Source organism: Haplochromis burtoni, unplaced genomic scaffold (genome assembly GCF_018398535.1).
Source record: "Haplochromis burtoni strain Fernald_Lab_line unplaced genomic scaffold, NCSU_Asbu1 Contig_25, whole genome shotgun sequence".
NCBI lineage: Eukaryota > Metazoa > Chordata > Actinopteri > Cichliformes > Cichlidae > Haplochromis > Haplochromis burtoni.
In genome coordinates, this window is record NW_024582386.1 from 1282724 (window position 1) to 1303052 (window position 20329).

Below are 20329 nucleotides of genomic sequence, written 5' to 3' on the forward strand. Positions count from 1 at the left end.
GCAAACACAAGACAAGTACAAGAAGCAGGAAACAAAAATCATTGACGCTGCTGAACGTCTATCTCGGGACACCGGACGGGACACACCGTCTTCCAAATTACACTAAAACAACAACCGGGGGGGAAAAAGCCCTTCGAAGTGGAAGTGACACATCCTTACTCTTTCACTCTCAACCCTTCCTCAATCACTCACATGCACAAACACATCTCCATGGAAACTGTTAAAAGAATAGGTGGTGTGCAAAAAGACTGACAAAGCATAACATATACTAGAACTGGGGCGGTCAGCGTGAAAAACATTTATAGGTGGGGGGAAAAAAGGGAAACCTTTGTAGGATTTGTAGGATCTAAGCAGAGAGGGTTCATTAAATGGGAAGGAAACACAAAATTAGGCCAGCTGTAATGTATAATAATTACATAATTTAAGTAGCTTGTCCATTTCAGACTGTGTGTTTGATTTAGATGGTGGGGGGGGAAAAGGCATAAAGCATCGATACACGACAAACAGCAGAAGCCTTCTGAGTAAACACGAACAAATGAAAGTTACTCGGATGTTGCGGATAGCAGAACAGAGGCGGTGGGCATTAGAAGAGGGGAGAGGACAAGAGAAGCAGTACAGCAGAGTACAGCACAGTACACCACCTACACTCGTCTCCATGGCAACTACCACACTAGAACGAGTGATAATGCAGTTCCCTCTCTTCCTATTCTGAAAACTGTTCAATTGGTACCATATGCCCTGTGCAGTATGTGGGAGACAAAGCTTTCGCTCGTGCGCTGTTGCAGATAATACGAGGAACGTTTAGAAGTGTTAAACTGCGACGCTGTAAAATAAAATATGAAACAACAACACTAAAGGCTAAAAATCTTAACTGCATAGATTACATCGGTCTATCCACCAGAGACGCTGGCTTAGCCCGACACTGAATTCATCATCATGGTCGCTTTAAGGGATAACTTGTTATTCTTGAATAAATGTGTTAGGTTGTTGTTGTTTTTTTCTTTTCTTCACCAATGTAAGTGGCAGTGTGTGGGCAGACGCCGCTTTCAAAGAGCAAGCATTGAGGTTGATAGAATTGGAAAAAGCACAATAAAATTACTCTTTTTTTTTTTTTCCTGTCTCCCCGACTGTGTTGGTTCCTGCTGTTGGTGTTAATGTGAAGTGACATTTTTCGTGCAACGTCATCGTTGAAATTTGCATCCTCAGAAAGTGCTGAATGCAGTTTGGCTCGGGGTGTTACTGCAAAACTTTGTGGCAACAATGCGAATATGACAATGCACAAAGCGTGCACACACATGGTGTGCTTGGTTATGATTTGGGTTTAAGCAGAAAATAACTAGGGAAATTACTTCATACACCGAATCCTCGTTCTGCCTAGCTGAATATCCCTCTTGTGGACTCATTTTGTTAACTCCCAAAGCAGCACAGTACAGCTGAAAAACATGAATCAATTTGTTGTTTCCTCACATCAGTTTGGAGGGATCTTTTTTTTTTTTTTTGGTTTACTCTCATGATTAATGCAAGGTACAGTAAGTCTGTCAGCTCAGCATATGACAAACACAGGGCGAGTAAGCCTGGCTGTCGGATGGCCTGCTGGGAGAACTTACAGATGGCTGATCTGCTTCTGCTTCCTCACTTTGCATGCGACATTGTTTGCATCTCGACTGAGAGCATCTGAACAATGGAGGAGCTTTTATCTTTTTTGACTCGTTTCTACGGTGACTTGACTCTCTTTGCTCCTCTCTTTGTAAATGTGACATTTTGGTCTTAATGGCAACTTTAAATCAGCATTCATGTGTATGTAAATGACATTTAAGTAATGAATTATTCACTTCAGTAGATCACTGCCTTAATAAATGCACCATCTTTCATCAGGTGACGGTAATTTTAAAAAGGTCTCAGTTTACACAAGTGTTTCCGATCAGTTAACACATCCAAGGGGGGGAGGGGATATTTGGAAAGGTGACATCCTTGTTCTCATTTCCAATACATACTTATGAGTATGCACAATGTACTTTTATAGGCACTCTTTTTCTTCTTGTTCACTTTATAAACCAATTATTTATTTATTGTTCCCTCAATGTGTTTCATTTTTCCAGCTCTAAGCAGCTTCTTTTGGAGGCTGAGCTTCATTATGTAGATCTATTCAACTGCTCGTTTACAAGTATAAGCCAACCAGTGCATTTAGACATGTAGACAGACATGTCTAGGATTTCTAGAGAGTGGTCCAAAAAGGACAAAATATCCACGTGTTGACGCCAGAGGTCAAAGCAGAATGGTCACACTGTTTTGAATCAATAGGAAGGCAGCAGTAACTCACAACCACTCGTTGCATCCAAGGAATGCAGAAGAGCATCTCTGAATGCACGCTGAGGCAGCAGAAGACCACACTAGCTGCCATTTCTTTCAGCTAAAGAACAGGAAACTAAGGCTAGAATTCACACAGCTTAGCAAATTCTAACAAGTCACCAGATCTCGGTCCAACAGAGAACATTTGGGATTTAGTGGAACAGGAGATTCACATCATAGATGTGCAGCCAACAAATCTGCAGTAACTGTGTGATGTTGTCACGTAAACATGGACCAAAATCTCTGAGGAATGTTTCCAGCATCTTGTTGAATCTATGCCAAAAAGAATTAAAGCAAAGGGGGGGCAGGATGGTGGTGGGGGTCAAACCAGCACTGGCAATGTGTACCAAATAAAGTGTTGTTAGAGTGTGTAATATTAGAACACAGCATTTAATACTTACAGTGGTAGAATTTGGCTCTGTCACGTTATCTAGATAACTAAGGTTCTGCTTTTAGATTATTAAAATTTTGAAACATTTTTATAATGAATGTCATCAGGCGATTAAAGATTTACATATTCTGAACTATCAGTACCTCATAGGTTCACAGGTTACTCTAATGCGTCAGTAGAGAAGCAAATGAATGAGTTTTGTTGTCAGTGGTTTTCAAACTTACACACAAATGACCCACAGCTTGAGACTGGGAGTAGACAAACCAAGTCTAAGGGGTAGGACGCTAGTGTATTCCTAGTGCCAGCTTCAAGCCCAGATAAATGGATGTGTAGCTTTGTGAAGGGCATCTGGTGTAAAATCTACGCCAAATCAAATATGCAGTAATATCTGCTGTGCAGAGTTGAGATGAGCTGAAAACAAAGAAGCCTGGTTACTTATGCACCAGAACACAGACTGTTCAGAGATGCTGTGCTCAACATCATCAGGGCATTTACTGGAAACACAGGTAAGAATCTGCTTGAAACAAACAAGTTTTCCTGCAAAGGCAAAGCATCTGCCTGAACCTGAAACTCCAAACGAGATCAGAGACGGCTTCACCAGTCATCGATTCTGCTCCCAGGTGAAGGCTGAATGTAAATCTCCTGTGATACAGCTAAAAAACAAAACAAATTGCTGTTTCTAATAAAATAAATGTGAAACCTTTGATTATCTGAGGCCTTGAAACTTAATTAATTGTATTTGGGGGGTTTATGAGTGCTGGGACTATGGGACATTGTGCAGGGGAGTAGTTCGGTGTAGAAGGGGTCAAAGGTTTCACACTAGTCAAGCACTCAGCTGTGTTAAGGGCTTACTCTGTCTCTCTGTGATTACACACAGAGAATAAATATAGAAAAGCTAATTTAAGGTCCCAAAGGGATCAGCAAAGCAGTATTGTTCGAGACTGAAGCTCAAGCAATTTTCCGCCATTAACAATTCAGAGAGGAGAAAAAAAAACATTTTATAAAAGCCTCACGATGAACTAGAATATACTCTGAATGCTCGATGAGACAGCCCTGTCTGCATAGAGGCAGATAGAGGAAATAAAATAAAATTTAAACTATCAGACTACACATTAAGAAAGAACCAGGAGATAAATGTGTGGAAGAAACTGCCTCGCTCTCACCCATAAAAGAGAATATCTTATGCTTGCTTCTGTGTTAAAAATTAAAATGTATAACAGGAGGGAGGATTTAAAGCTTTGATCAATTAAAAGTGTCTCAGTGATTTGTCAGACGCAGACAATTAATTAAACTCCAGGGCCCAGGTTTTCCAAAACAGTCTGATGTTTTTTTTAGTTACGGTGCTGGACTGAAAATTAAAAACCAAAACATGACATTTAGTTCTTTGCCTTCTATCACTCAAAAACAAAAAAAACAAAAAACAAATACTAAACTGTAAATTAAGACGGGCATGACAGATTAAATGGATTTTAGCCTGGTGAAAACAAAGATGATTTTATGATGATGGGCTTATTTCCCCAGTTTTTCCTGTGGTTCCCGCTGTGCAGACGTCCCATTTTTTATTATAAAGCAGAACTCGTTTAACTCTCAATTATTACAAGTTCCCAAAATTTATTTTTTTGATGAGAACATTTGCAAACACAAAAGTAAAAAAAAAAACATAAATCTAAAACAAACAAACTAAATAAAAAGAACAATCACAGCTGCCACTGTGCAGATGCACGCCTTTTTCAGCTGATTTCCACACAGACTTCACAAATAAGACTTTTTACATTTTAAGGCCATGCGGCAGCTGTTTTGGTTCTACTACTGTTTGTTTTTTTTCCTTTTAGCAGCTCAGTGACAGCTCAAACCCAAAATGTCAGTTTTTTCCACTAGACTCCTCGTGAGCTGTAAGGACAGAAATAAAAACAGTGTTTTCGATCATTTCACTGAGAATTTCAAACAGAAACCAATCCTTTATCCTCTTTTTGAAACTAATCTATGTAGCAGCCGCACTCTGTTTCATAACCATTTTCTGCCGGGCGCCCTTTGCTGCTGAAGAGTCAAGTACCGTCGACCCTCCTGAAGTGTTCGGAAATCCATGAGCGGCCACGTATTTGCGGTATGCTTCCCGGATGATGCGGAAGGCTCGTGCGTTAGCGTACGGTATATCTGTGACTGGGTCTCGGTACAGCGCGGCCTTGTGGGTAACAGGACAAACCTCCTGGATGGGCACTTGAGGACTCGTCTGGGAGCTTGGCGGGAAGGCGACCTCAAACGCTTCGTCGTCACTGAATGTTATATAAGTGCGGGAGCACAGGCCTCCGGCAGACTGCTGGGAAGGTGTGGTGGGATTCTGCGGTGCAGTCTGGGGAACGTCCTGGTCCAACCTTTGGGAATATGACAAAACCAAGAATATATGTTTTTAAACATAATTATCAGACAGTTGTGCTCATCAGTCTACATGTCCTGGCAGAATTTATGATTTTCGGCCATTTTTCAGAGAATACGAATTATAATACAAAAACTTTTTTTTCCACTCATAGTTAGTGGTTGGGTGAAGCCATTTATTATCAAGCTGTTGTGTTTGCCCTTTTTATATGAAAAGAACGACAGAAAATACCCAACTGACCCCATTCGGTCAATGTTTAAGCAGCAGATTACTCCAAAACAGAATCAAAAGAAAAACCAGGTAGCATCGAGTTTCTACGTACCCCTCAACATCAACATTTTCTTCTTTAAGGACTGGGTTTGAGACGAGGGGCATAAGGACTGAATGGTAACGGATGGTTGGTCCTTCAAAACGCCGCTTCTTGTGGACTTGTTTCTTCTTGTCTGCCTCCAGACGTTCGTAGTTTTCTGAAGACGTGAAGTAAAAATCAGCAACACTGATGTGTTTTGTTATACCGCACAAACAGCTTTAGGTAAATTATTGGTGGAACTATACTGATTTACATTACAATCACGGGCTCTTCCAATCCTGATTAATAGATAATTATAATGTTCAGCTTACATAACTGGCAATGTGATACTCAGTACTCGCACATCCTGGAGTGCTTAACAGGATGCTTTCTGTCTGGTATCATTTCTGTTTTCTATGTTTCTGCTAAGACACACTAATCTCGACATTGGTTCTCTCTTTGCATAACAGGAAAGATAACCAAGAGTCCTGAATTACCCAAAGTTTGTGCAGATATTTAAAGAGTAACTCTCCAACATGTTCTCACCAAGTGATCGAATGTTGATCTCGGCTGTTATTTTCGCCTCAGCCAGCAGCTCTTCCTGGGTGAGGGGTCGGTCACGATGAGCGCCTCGTCGCCTTCGCGGGGCATCCTGGCGTTCTTGTAAGCGCAGATTCGTCTTTCGTGTATGTTCACTGGTGGACTGTCGGACAGACTTCCGAGCTACACAAGAATTAAGAAATGCAGTGTTTAAAAAAAAAACAAAAAAACAGCTGAATAAAACTTTTTAAACATGTTTGTAACTTTCCCACAATATTATGATCCATTCACTGAATGCACACAACTGGGAGGTTTATGCATCCTTCTTTTCAAATAAAAGGAAAACACTATGGAAGCATTAGTAGGAGGTTTAGAGAAATCTTACTCTCTGCAAAATCTTGGAATTCTTGTGGAATCCTCCTTTTTGGCTCCACTTTAGTTTTCTCCGTCTTCTTCTGCTCCTCTGTTCTTTTAGGTTTGGGTTTTGGCACTTTTATTGGTTCCTTGGATTAAACAAAGACAGAGCATTTTCAATTCGCATCTGTTTCACTGACATTCAGTTTGAGGAAGAAGATGAAAAACATTAAATGTTATGCTATAATCACACATTAAACATGTTCATGCCAGGAAATAAAAAATATATTAATATTAAAAACAATGCAAACTGTTATGTTAAAGGATTTTTTTTAAATCAGTTTGTTTTTAACATATGTTAATACATGTCATTTGACAACCAGTGGCTTCTGTGGAGCTGCAGAGCAGTTTTAACCTTCGGCTGACTGACTGAGGTCATTTATGTGTGTCAGTATGACATTTTTAAATCAAAAATCTTTCCTACAATGATTTTGTCCTTCAGCTCTTCATAGATTTTTAAAGGATTTGGCCCATCTGTGAGCCAAGGATAATGTACTGTTTATTTTTTAACTAGTATTTAGATACCACTTTTCTAATCTCACTGAGTACTCCGATTCACTGCTGCAGAAGCCTTGAGGCAGATACTTAATGCCAATATGATGTGGAAAACAGCGAAACTGACAGAGATAAGAGGCTTAACTCATTTTACCATAAAAATATAAAACATCATTAATTATATGTTAGAATATCTGGCACAGATAAAGGAAACAGCAAAGGTGAAACAGGCACAAACAGAAACAGAGCCACTTAAAAGAGTATTTCTGTGTAAAATATAATGGGGACATTATTAGTGGTCCGACTTGGCCATTAGTTGCTAAAAAGCTTGTTCACCTGAGGGATAAGGAGCACATGTGTGCAACTGTACCCATGTGGGGCTGAAGGACAACACAGCGATTAAAAAAAGGTGGTAAATAGTACTTTTCCTTTTCCTTTTCTTTTAAAGGGAAAAACAAATAGTTTCCATCTTTGTTTTTCAAGTCCGCTGCAAAGTGATACATGATGACACAAGGTTTTAGGGCAATTAAATTCAGCTTAGCTCAAAGTTTGATTGGTCCTGCAGTACCTTGTAAGCTTTGGTGACAACCCGACTTTTCCTTCGAGGTGCGTCCTCCTCCTGGTCACTGTCCGGCTCGTCACCCTCATCGATGTCGAAGTCACTGTCAACCTCGTCCTCTGTGTCTGAATGTTCTCCGTGATACTCATCATCTCCCGATTCCTGAACAACAAACAAATGGAGCAATAAATAAAAATCAGGAAAAGAAAAGAACAGCAGAACAAACCATCTGCAAGTAATCCGAGACATACCAGCAAAGACACCAAACACCAAATTTCCTCTGCATTTTTTCTAAGTGTAGTCTTCAGGCCTATTGATTAAAATCTTACACTTTTGTATCTGGCAAGTGTGTAGCAATGTATGCAAAGTCATATCCCATTAAGAGATTTAGTAATAAACAGATTATTTATTTTTAATAAAGATGTTTCCCCTCATTGTCAAAGCTACATCACAAAACTCAAACAAGCAGCCTTGGGCCCAAACCAGGTGCAAAGATAAATAAAATAACACAAATGCATTATGTGCACTAACAATGTGAATTTTCAAATTTCTTAAAATAAATGTGGGTCATTTTGAAACCCAACATCCAACGACAGTAAAGATTTAGAAAGCAGCACAAGTCAAAAATATCCCTGAAAACTGAACAGATAAAGGAAGCGTGTGCACACACAGGCACGTTCACAGTGCTTTATCAAAGTCCCAGCAGAGATGACTGAGGCATCTCAGGATCTGTTTGTGATTTTTTTATGAAGCCACTCTTGTCAGAACTGCCAGAGCTGCCGCTGCCAAATCCCCCTACACAAGGTGACCCCTGAACCAGCAGCTGTTTGAAGAAAATTAGCCACACTGTAAATTGAGGAAACAAATTAGCATCTTCAAAAGCAAACCATAACGTGTGAGATTGCTACAGCATCAAATGTTCTGACAAACAATATCACACAACTTTCTTCTCTCTTCAAGCGTGAAGCGGGAAAAGCTGGCATCATCTAGGCTCTGTTTACAGCTGGTGTTCAAACTATAATTGTAAGGCCAGCTCTAAACTAAGTCACGGTCACCATTTCGAATGAACAGTGGCAAGACGCACTCATTTTTAGATGTGTCCTTTTAATTCACCTCATTTCTCTTATATTTCCAAAACTGTACTCTCAGATGTGAGAACCCCAGCCTAATGAAGAGCTTTCTCCATCTATCTTTCCATTTTGTGCTGCTAATCCATGTCCAGGTCATAGGCGCAGCAGTCTAAGTAGAGAAGCCCCAGACCTCCCTCTACTGGGTCTGCTCCAGGGCTACCTCCTGCTAATACACACTCAAAACACCTCCTCTGGGAGGCATCATATTCCAATTCTTGACCCACCCCAACCGGCTCCTTCTGATATGTAAAGTAGACGCTATACTCAAATCACTGAGCTCCTCATTCTTTCTCTAAAGCCGAGCCCAGACACCATTTGGAGGAAACTGATTTCTGACGCTTGCATTTGCAATCTCGTTCTTACCCACAGCTCGTGGTCATAGCGAGGGTAGGAACACAGATCGACTGGTAAAATCAACAGCTTCGCTTTCACACTCAGTTTTCGCTCTTGTCAAAATCCAAAATCTGATGAGATTGTTTTTCAACATTACTACGGAAATGATGGCAGGAATGGTTACTGTTAAAAATCACAATCAAACACGACTCCCCAATTACCAGTGAGAGTTAATCAACTTTTAAACCACAACCTCAGCCTAGTAGAAAGGAAGTAAGTGCTTTCAGCAATGCACTACTAAATTTATGATACAAGACCCAATAAACCCCAACAAATATAAATAAATAAACATTTAATTGATCTGCCCTAACAAGAACATGATAAAACTAAAATAGCTTTTAAAATTGCTGTTTACATGCACATAACCCTTTAGTCAAGAGCTTCCTGACAAACTCTTTAAAAGTATTGAAGTATAATGCAGCGGCCCTGCCATATATGATACTCTCATTAGGATTTAATACTAAAATAAACGTGTGAAGATGTGCTGGCTTGTCTAAAAGGTCCGGATCGTGTAATGCTGTGAGAGTCTGATTTATATCAGTGAGACCCACTCCCAGTCATGTCAGTCTCAAAATAGTGAGAGATGTCTCCTGTACTAGTGCATGGTCAGTAGCCTGGCAGAAACTAAATTCTTCCGTTGTACTAATGTGTAAATAATATAAATAAGTGAGTTGGCTGCCGGCTTCATTGTCGGGCAGCAAATAGGTATGAACCAATTTCCCCAAAATTGAGCAGCAGTATTTCAGGCATTGCAAAAAACAATCAACTTTGTTTTTTGCAGGCTCTAGTTATTAACACTGGAGCCGGCTAATGCCAACTCTTTATCGCGCTCTGTTTATCAGTTTGGTTACTCACATCGTTGAAGCCTCCGTAAGTGGTCTTGTAGAACTCATCCTCTTCTTCAGCATCCAGTAGTTTGGACATACGGTTTCCCGCAGTCTTTCTGGGTTCGCGGCCAACTGCGAGGCTCATGATTGTGGTTTCAAAATATGCTAATCAATGCTAAGCTACTTAGCTCGTTATGTTACGCTAAAAGATATAGATCGTTTTGCGGGAACCTCTTTGACCTCGTCGTTACTCAGTATATTTGCTTAATTTTATGTTGGTGCCCATATTTTTTAGACCCTTTTAAATTCAAGGGATACTTTATAATTTTTCTTATAAGAGACGATAAACACTGACAAATGAAATGTACAACTGACCGCTAGCTCTCATTTAGCAAGCAACCATATCCGGGACTGTTGATCTACTTCCGGGCTAGCGGGCGGACTAAAAGTTTATTTTAGTTGTTTGGCTTGACATAGGAAAATATAATCAATTACACAGTTAATGCGAAGCTTCTATTAGAAAATATTTTATTCAAAAATTGTATAACTGTTTCATGAAACCGAGGTCTTCTTTTGCGCCGAGAAACGTATGCGTTGTCATGGCAACTCTGTAATTTTAGCGCACGATAATGACTGCACTACTCAGCAGTCTCTATCTACTGTTAAAGTAATTTATTTATTACGCATTTATTTATTATATTTGTTTATTGTTATATCCACCCCTTACCGTTTTCGCTGTCAGTTAATGCAGCCAGCTCCACTCACTGGTGAAGGTAAGATAAGTATTACGGTCTACTCGCCCACAATGTAGGTACAAAACTGCTTATGGAGATTTTTTTAAACCTTGCAGTTCACATATAGACGCATTAATCTAAGTGCTGTGTGTGTCGTTCCTCACTGGATGCTCCTCACTGGGTGCTGTAAATTTTTAAGTAAGTACACCAAATTTGTGAAAGCATAATCACTTTAATTTTTGTAAGTTCTTGGATAGAAAAAATGTAAAAAAAACAACAACAAAAAAACAACCAACTTGCATTTCACACATTTATTAAATAATAAACAGTGCAGAAATTAATCAAGAAAAGATAACATGCTACAGAAAAGAAGCCGCATAATAAACTGCACATTAACCTTAATATAAGGTTATACCGCTATTGTTGGATTCTCCATATCTCATCAGTCCAAATAGTCCACCTGAAGTCCAATGTAATTGTTATTTTAAGTTTACTCTTTAATTTATTTTATCCTCATTTCCTTATTTTTTTGTGTTGCAAGATAAACATGATCATGGTTTGTCAGGTCACATTTCTTAAATGCAATTTAAAATATTATTAATTAAGACAACATGCTCATTATTATCAGATTCAAGCAAAAAACAAATAAATTGAAGCATCTTGCAGTTTATTCACTGATACCTACTAATATCAGGTGAATATATTCTTTGCTTATTGACTCATAACAGCTTCATGGTAAACCTCCCCGTTTCCATATAGCTGCTTGTCCCTCCATTACTGCTCGACATGGCGCTTCGTGGCACATACGCGATTGTGGCTGTGTGTTTTATCTGACCTTTGCCCTTACTCCAGAAGAACATGAAAATGAAACAAACACTCACAGAGCTGAAAAACGAGAGAAACCCTATGGTTGCTGCTATCAGTAGGGTCTTTACATCAAAATTGAGTTTCTGATTTCCGTTCACACCTGGAGCAGCAGATGGAAAGGCAGACCAACCTTTAAGACGAAATGGTTTCTTAGAAGATGATGGAAAGGTTTGGACATGAAGGCTAATGGGCAGGCTGTCGTTTCCCGCTGCGTTTGATGCCACACAGAGATACTTGCCACTATCTTGAGGCTGAGCATAGCGAACCTCCAGCGAGCCATTGGACAGAGCTCGTACTCTGCCGATGGGTGATAAAGATCTTAGCTGTGGGTTTAGCCATCTGACAGATGGCAGAGGGTCACCTTCGGCACTGCAGTGAAACACCACTGTGTGTCCCTGATCTACTTTCATCACCTGAGCTTTGCGGTTAAGAATTCGAGGTGGCCGACAGGTAAGCAAATCCGGCAGCTCAACCTCAGGGAAATCCAGAAAATTCCAGCCCTGCAGCTGGACTGAGGTAATGCAAGTTGGCGGACTTTCACCAAAGTCCATGTATAGTCGCCTTTGCACCACCCAAAGCAAACGGCAGTCACATGCCAGTGGGTTGTTATCAAGCCCCAGAGTTCTTAGGGTGTCCACTGAATAAAAAGCTCCAACCTCAAGTGTGGTAAGACGGTTTCTGGATGCATTCAGCAATCTGAAGTGGGCCAAACCCCTGAATGATCCGATTTCAATCCTAAGCAGCGATCCCCCAACAAGATGTAACTCTTGGAGCCGGAGCAAGTCTCCGAGAAGGTTTGCATGAATGTAGGTGATGGGGTTAAAAGAAAGGTCAAGGTATACGAGATATACAAGGTGATGTAAGGGGATGTAGGGGAAGGCACTTAGGTTGCCGTGTTTAATGGTTAGTGATGTGAGGTTTAAGCCAAAGAGACTGTTCCCTGACAGACTCTCCAGCCAGGGGCAATGAGAAATGACAAGTTCCTTTAGGTGGACTAGGTGGCGGAAAGAGTAGTTTGGCAGCGTAGTGAGGCCCAGTCGGTGAAAACTAAGGCTTCTCAGCACGCTAAGTTGTGTGAGCGCTTCCATTGGCATAGCAGTAAGGTTGCAGCCATCAAGGTGCAGCTCCTGCAGACTGATTAGTCCTGTAAAAGCTTGATGAGAGACATAAACCAAGTCATTATCTGCAGCTTTCATGACCCGCAGGGAAGTTAATTCACTGAAAGTAAAGTCGAGGAAAACAAGAAGCTGATTGCTGCTTACATCCAGTAACTGGAGGTTTGTTAAGCCAGCAAACACTCCCACTGGGATAATCTTCAGGTGATTGCGACAAAGGCGCAGAGTTCTCAGACTCTGCAAGCCAAGAAAGGCTTCCACTTCAATTATTACCAAAAGATTGTCACTTAAATCCAAGTCCGACAGCTGTGTCAACGTGTGGAACTGCTGACGCACCAAAGTCTTAAGCGTGTTGTGGGTTAAGTTTAGCAGCCTGGCTTCCTGTGAGAGACCATCAGGAACTCTGGTAAGTTGGCCACCAGAGCAGTTCACTTCCAGCACCGTAGCATTACAGTGGCAGAATGGCGGACACAGCCAACGCGTCTCAGATGTCAGTGCCACCCCTGCTGCCAACAGGTAGAGAGCTCCCCAGCACAGCCGTTGGTGGACGGCGCTCCTCTCGAACATCTGGTGACCTGTGTGCACGAGTGAGGGGATAGATAAAGTGAATCACAGGTGAAAGGAGCCACGGGTCTTTCTGTATACATTTCTTTACTCGTAAATGATTATTTTTGTATCACCACTGCCAGTTAGGAATAGAGCAAAGAGGAATTGGGTGTCAACTTGTCAGATGGATGGTGGCAGAGATCCATTGATGGGGTTAAATTAACTTTATCTAATGCCTGTCTGACTTTAAATCTGTTTAAACTCTACATACAATACAATTTAATTTACAAAACCTGTTTAACACAAGCGATGAATGTGGCAGATGTTCATTTGATCCTCATTCTTTGATTTACTCTCTAAAGCTCCCGAGGCCCTTTGAGATCTATGTGCCTGGAGAATTTACACCAACAAGGAAAGTATTAAAGTGCCCCACTTCAGTGGAAGGAGACAAAGCTTCCCCACTCTCATAATTCCATGGCTAAAAGATTTAACGTTGTTCCTACACAACATTAAGTATAGTGTCAGGCGGGCTCCAACAGTTTTTGTGTTTTTGTTGTTTGTGTGTGTGTGTGTTTTTAATAAAACTTGATATTCAGCTCTTTCTCTGCTCATCTCCATTCCAGCTCCCTCTCTAGAAGATTAACTAAATGGCTCTAATTAGGATAAACAGCAAATGTGAATATTTGATTCAGTCACGATGCTGAAAGAAGCCACTTATCCTCAGTTATGTGGCAATATGGTTGCCAAGCACTTATTAATTTGCTTGTCTAAGCGTTTTAGACACCACCACCGTCTCTCCCCCCCCCCCTCCCCCCAAATATGAAGAGAACACAATTAATACGATTTGTGGTCTTCTATGGGGAAAATGATCTCTCCTGCATGATCATGCATTTTGACTAGATAAGCCAAAAAAGATGAATGTGAAGAAAAAGATTTATAATTTTAAATCCAAGCCATAATAACATTAAACAAAGACCTTTAATGTATATAGAAAAATAACAATTTCTTACACGTGGCAAAAGTTTGTTGAATCATAACTAAACCCACTATTTAATAATGTGATCCTTTTGCTTGACAAACAGGAGGTGTATATGGAAACAGCTCGTACCCCTGAAGCCTTGTAAGGTGATATTTTGTCGTTTATTTCACACAAGATTTAAAAAAAAATACCTTACAGGACCTCATGTGTTCTGATAGTTTCCTTTATTTGTAGACCTACAAATATTAGGAAATGTGCTTTTGACTGACTTTAAGTGTTAATAATTTCAGCTCATATAATACCTTTCATGCATCAGTTTCATCATTTTTCTCCTTTATCCTCACTGATGTGACATTTAAGCCAGATTCACATCTGAAGTGCTCTCCAAAATCATCCGTCTGAAACCTCGACACCTGAGCGATTCACTGAGGGAGGCTGGGAGTTGAAAATTTGAGCTCATTATTTTGTTACAGTTCTCAAAGCTCAGGGACAAACCTCCACACTGTGGATTAGTTTAAGAAACACATTCCCCTCTAATGTGAACAACCAACGACAAAATAAAGATATTAAATTAAGATTTTAACTTCTCGGTGAACCGATACTGCACTTCATTCAACAGAATCCATCTCTGTATGAGATTATCGCTTCACCGCTTCTCCTTTATCTGTTGAGTGTTACCAGACAAAAGTTGCATCACGCTGACCTGAATTGCCCCTTCCAGGTTGCTCGTGCAAACGCACGGTGCACCTCTCCTCTAAGAGGCTGCAGTCCTGTGGATAATTTTATTTCAGCTTCAAAGCTCTACTCGGAATAAATTAGACCCAGAAAAACAAGAGCAGATTGCACGCTCACTGTTTTTGTTTGATTTCTGTGGATAGAGGGAGAAAGAGTAAACCGGCACCACATGAGGCATCACGTACGAGAGTTATCTGTAGTTCCTCGGTTACATGCCTCTCTGGGCAAGATTATAATGTGAGAGTAGCACAGACTCCCTGGCCAGTATTACAATGACTATTTTAGATTTTTAAATTATTATTATTGTTATTATTGTGCACATTCTTCAGTTTCTACAAATGATGGAACTCATTTAAGGTTTATTATTTACAAAGATTGTAAAGAAGGACTGGTGAAAGCTGATTAGAAGGTGGCTGTACTTTACGTCAGTGTCTTTTTAAATTTTTTTGGCAAAGGTTTAGTAAAGTTCAGAGCCGCTGAATTATGGATCACAAATAATTCTGATTATTTATAATTTTCTTTAAGATGTTTGTAACAGAAAGTCTCGCAAAGCTTTCACAAAACACAGAAAATACAATAGTCTGCTGTGCAAAGGTTGTCAATCAGACATTACATAATTGAAGACAGTAGCAAACATAGTGCCAGTAGTTATGGAAAACAAAGGTCATGATCTTATTATTCCTAGAACTGTGATCACATAACAGAGACATGCATGACTGGAAGGACGCCTATTACAGCTACTAAAATTTTTTCAATCTCAAATCATCATAAGCTCGTTTTATGTATTTTTATTTTACTTTGCCACATCCGCCAGTAGGTGGCGGAAAAAGCAAAAGCATTTCGGTGCCTAGAGGAAACACTGTCCACAGGCTTGGTGCATAAGTACTGCCAAGGTAGTGTCTTAATGTGTTGCCAGTAAACACATAATGGTGGCTCTGTGGTTGAACATGTGAACATGTAAACAGATGTATTCCTGTTAAACTTGGGTTGCACGTCGGTAAATACGACGAACGTTGCAGCTCATCAGAAAATGTGCTGTTTGGATTCCCAAGAGCACGAGAAAGAGAGAGAGATAAAAAAGCAACACCTTCAAGTGTGAAGCCACCCTCTGTTTTGGCAGCTCGGCTCACACGTTGTTGTGCTGAGCTGCACAGAGCGTGGCACATGTAAGAGAAGAGATGGTGTGAAAGAAAGAACGATGTCCATTATGTTTGTGACATCTCTCACAAAAGTGGCTGCAGATAAGAAAGTACTCGTACGTGCTGGACCTAAAAAGGTTCATTTGCCGCACTGATTTTCACATTCCTGCTGATTCTGATCCTGATTTTACTCTTGTCATCTTTGCTTTCTTAGAATTTCCTCAGTCATTTTCCACATGATACATCCATATAAAGACGCCACAGTGGAGTGCATGCATCTACTTTTCAGGTAATTTTACATCAGCACTGGTGTCTGCGTGGATCTTGGGAGCGGAGTCTGATTGCTGGTGGTGACGGCAGCTCCCGGTGGCATTGAATCACGGAGCAGTACTCCTCCTGAATTCCTCTGGGAGGGCACATGCTTGAGACTGAGAATAGTTTACAGGTGTGCCTTGGCAGTTTGAAAAACTCAGGATGGTGGTGCAAAAAAGGGAGTTGCAGTAGTTTGTAAAGAAATCAAAGGAAAAGCAAGCAGCCAACTCACCTTCTCTTCAGACTGATGGGTTCATCATTGTAATAGCTCCATTTTTACATGCAAATGACTTTTCTTGTGCTCTTTGTTCTTTTTTTTATTGTTCTGTTTCATATTGTTCTACTTTTATACCAATAGAAGAAAACAGAACTAAAAAAAAACCCAAAGTAGATGTGCCAGTCTCTCAGTTCCTCCTTACGTCAGTGCTGATCAAAAATCCAATCCAAATGTACCAAGAAACTTCCCGGAGCAATCAAACACATCACCAAAAAAAAAAGCTTCATGCTCCCATTCCTCAAACTGAAACTCTGAGGGAAGCGCGATGCAGTAGCTCAGTCCTCCTGTTGTTCCGCTGTCCTCATGGCAACAACAACCTGGCTGCGGACGCGCGGGCGCTTGGTGCATGCTGGGGGATTATATGCACTAGCTCCTGGACTCCATCCAACACAGTGCACTGGATGACGGGAGGCAGGCACAGGTCAGCCAAATGCAGAGATTTATGTGTAACACCAGATGGGGATGAATTTCAGCACTCACACTTGGAAATAAAGGAATATCTTTTTAACTCTTTTGCCCCATCGGAGGCTTCTTAAAAGTTTGATTAAGACATTAACCACAAGTTCCTCTGTGGTTGTAACACTGTGGCTGTTCATCCAGTTTAAAACTAATGTAAGACTCCTGAAAAAGGAGGGACATTAGGAAAGGTGGGATTTCTAACAGTTGATTGGTCAAGGTCCATGAGACGGTGTAATGACCATGCTTTCTTTTCCACATCAGACTCAGTTTGCCCACAGCTGTTCCCTGTATCACACTATATCATTCTACCAGGTGGGAAATGTAAATGTACAGCTTAGTATTAAAATTTAATGCAAGTTTGACTCAAAAACTCAGGAAATCAACCAAACCTTGTATGGTGACTCTTAGAAAATCAGGTTTATTGTAACAAGCAGGACTGTAACTGCTGCTGTTACTAAACTGCAACCTTGAGCTTTGTGTTTTAAGTTGTTGTCTTGACAACTGGAGACAATTTTGTATGTTAATGTAAAGCGGGAAAAGCAGACCTTTCAAAGAAAGCAGGCTACAAAAGTATGAATGAGGTGCCCATTCATGTAATTTCCCATTCATTCATACAGTGGACTGATGTTTGCGTGCTGCTTCGAACACAAGGATTATTTTTTTTCCTCACATGTGGAGTTAAGGCCATGAGGCATAATGTTGTTTCTGTGAGGCAGCAGTGCTAGATGTTACATACCGTGGTGGCAATACTTAACCGAGGTTTTCATTTTCCTTAAATTCCAATTAAAATCTAAGAGTAAAATTTTAATTTTAATGTTTTTTTCTGGTATTTGACTTAGTTCAGAACGTCTCGTGATATTACAGCTTAAAATCCAGAAGAAACTGTGTAACTGTTTGTCTCTCACTGCCTTTTATGTTTATGTTGGCCAATTTTTTGGCCTTAGAATATGTAGAAAAAACTAGTTGAATTTTATTTTTGATTTTTGGTGAGACTTTGAATCCAAAGTCAAAGGTCTGTGTTTTTATTTCCATACATTGCTTGCTTGTATGTCAGTAAAGATTTTCATCTTGAATGTTTCATTGATCAAGTTCCCACATTAAGTGTTTCCTAATTCATTTATTTTATTTATTACTTGACCTCTAATAATTATCCCAGGGGGTATATAAGTCGTTCTTTGAAGTAACCCGTGTAGGGTTAGAGAAGTGTTTAGTGTGATCTGGAACAACAGAGTCATTTCTATTTATAAGTGTGGTAGAAGCTAAATTTTGGGACCAGGCGGGAAAGTACGAAGAACTAGTGTAGCAATATCATCATCACAGTAAACAACTGTTTCATGTCCAAAACAGAAAAAGCTCTGCAGAGACTTTAAGCAGCTAAATGCATTTATTGAACCAATAATTAAGACTAATCGACACTTGCATGGTTAGATTTAATAAACTAATTATAGTCTCACTATCATTATAAAAATCCTGTTTTTCAATGGTCCGTTCAATTACATAACAAGCTGTTCTGCATTGTTTAGGAGTGGCTAGACTGAAAATGAGAAGTGACACAGGTTCCCGAGCAGCCAGAGAAGCAGATTCAAAATTCTTATCATTATTTGGTGTTAACTATTAGAGGTGGACTATAACATGTTCCCTGATTTAAACTTGCTAAAGAGGCAAGATGATTCGACTGTTTTCCTTTCCCTTCTGTAACTGAATAAATCTCCTTTAATCGACTGTAAACTGGGAAAACATAACAGGTGTAAATGATTTTCTGCATTTTGAGTTTTAGTTGCTAACAGCCACCTACGCTGCCCTCACTCTTAATTGTACTTTGTAAAGAACTTGCTGAAATTTGAAAGCACTCTCGCCGGATTCAGCGAAAGCCAACAAAACGATCAGGTGTTTGAGTCGGGGGTTGAATTCCCTCTCCGCTCAGCTGCATGATTGTGAGATGTAATGATGCAAAACATGCACAATCACCAACGAAGAAGAGCTTGTGCTGAGTCAGGAACTTACCATCTGCTACCTTAAGGAACCTGCATTCATCAGCAAATCTCCGTCCAACCGGGCATTCAGGAAGAGGCCGGATCAGAGATGGAGACCAAAAATAGCAAAGGCCACCTCAGATCTCCACGTTGCATAATGTCCTTCTGTCCAGTTCTCTTCATATAGTTTCGTCAGCTCTCCGCTGTGCAGATCACGGTATATAGCCACAGTCTCCAAACCACTAATCCCTCTTCTCTTGGTTTACTATCCACTTATTCACGTTGAAGTCGATGATGATCAGCACACACATCTGTTCTTTACATTCTGATCCGTTTGTCTTCTTAAGAGGATTTTGTGGCACGCTATTTATTTACCAACAAATGTACAATCATCAACAGCATCAGCTCGCATCTGCTAATGACACTTTAATCGGTCAATGCACAAAAATAAGCAGAGCACACTAACATATAAAAAAAAATTCTATGTGGATTTTTTTCCTTTTTATGTTTGTTTTAAATTGTGGTCTCACATTGACCCTTTTTGCATCTCTGAAAATGCACTTAAAATGCCTCTTAGGCAGTGGACACCTTAGACCCAAGAACCATGAAAAACATATCTATAATGTGTTGTTCAAGATGTAATAAGGACTAAATGTGTTTGTGGCTCAGGAGGCAGAAAGAGGCAGAGTCTTCTACTAATCTGAAGGTTTGATCCTTGGCTCTTCTCGTCTATATGTCGAAGTGTGCTGGATGTTGTACCCTGGGCTGCCTATATAAAAGTGTGTGTATGAATCTTAGACAAGGTGGTTAGGTATAGAAAAAAATGATGATGGATGAATGTGGGTGTGACTGGGTGAATGAAGCATTTTGGCTGCTCAGAGTAGGAAAGCACTGTGCAAGTATTGGCCGGCTTCATTTTTCCATGTGTTCCTGTCAGCTATGTTATAACATTGACGGGCTGCGCAGTCTGTTGTAAACAGACGTATATTTCATATTTTAAGAACATATCTACATATACAGTGTACATATTATGGGCTGTTTTCAGTGGTTCATCCCTAGGGTGTATGAAGGGTGTGATCTGTGATCACCTTTGGATTAAAACACAACAATCTGAATGTGCAGCAAAGAGGATATTTGTGATTCTCACCTAACTAACCGAAAGTTTATTTACCTAACTAAAGCTCAAAGTGTATGGGACAGTTATTCCAGCTTCAGTAATTTACTTTTTCTTGTATGGATTCTGGACATTCAAAAGTCAGCAACAGGATCACCTCACAGAAGAAGCATAAGCAGCCTGAAATGGAGAAGCTCAGGTTGGGTGGGTTGCAAAGTGTCTTGCAGAGGCAACTACTTGCAAGCTAAAATGGATCAAACAGCATGCCCCATGAGATCTGACAGCAGGATGTGCAGCAAGGAATTCACTGATCGGCTG

At 40.3% G+C, this 20329-nt stretch overlaps 2 protein-coding genes across 2 annotated transcripts; both read right to left on the minus strand.

Moving 5' to 3' along the window:
* Window positions 1-1463: 1463 nt before the first annotated feature.
* vps72a (vacuolar protein sorting 72 homolog a) lies at window positions 1464-10170 on the minus strand. The gene is made up of 6 exons (XM_005917563.2): window positions 9790-10170; window positions 7421-7573; window positions 6329-6446; window positions 5950-6126; window positions 5437-5581; window positions 1464-5112 (listed from the first exon to the last, which is right to left on the minus strand). The coding sequence occupies exons 1-6, from the start codon at window positions 9904-9906 to the stop codon at window positions 4722-4724; spliced, it is 1101 nt and encodes a 366-aa protein (XP_005917625.1). The 5' UTR covers window positions 9907-10170; the 3' UTR covers window positions 1464-4721.
* A 666-nt stretch (window positions 10171-10836) lies between these two features.
* LOC102289565 (leucine-rich repeat and immunoglobulin-like domain-containing nogo receptor-interacting protein 1) lies at window positions 10837-16531 on the minus strand. Its single transcript, XM_005917564.2, has 2 exons — window positions 16421-16531; window positions 10837-13052 (listed from the first exon to the last, which is right to left on the minus strand). The coding sequence occupies exon 2, from the start codon at window positions 13042-13044 to the stop codon at window positions 11215-11217; it is 1830 nt and encodes a 609-aa protein (XP_005917626.1). The 5' UTR covers window positions 13045-13052; window positions 16421-16531; the 3' UTR covers window positions 10837-11214.
* Window positions 16532-20329: the final 3798 nt, after the last annotated feature.

Bases quoted from the DNA above. Each gene is read 5' to 3' on its own strand.
- vps72a (XM_005917563.2), bottom strand. From the start codon at position 9,906: ATGAGCCTCGCAGTTGGCCGCGAACCCAGAAAGACTGCGGGAAACCGT. The intron at 6,447-7,420 runs GTACTGCAGGAC...GTTTAATCCAAG, and splicing joins TTGTCACCAAAGCTTACAAG to GAACCAATAAAAGTGCCAAA. The intron at 5,582-5,949 runs GTGAGAACATGT...TCACGTCTTCAG, and splicing joins GATCAACATTCGATCACTTG to AAAACTACGAACGTCTGGAG.
- LOC102289565 (XM_005917564.2), bottom strand. From the start codon at position 13,044: ATGTTCGAGAGGAGCGCCGTCCACCAACGGCTGTGCTGGGGAGCTCTC.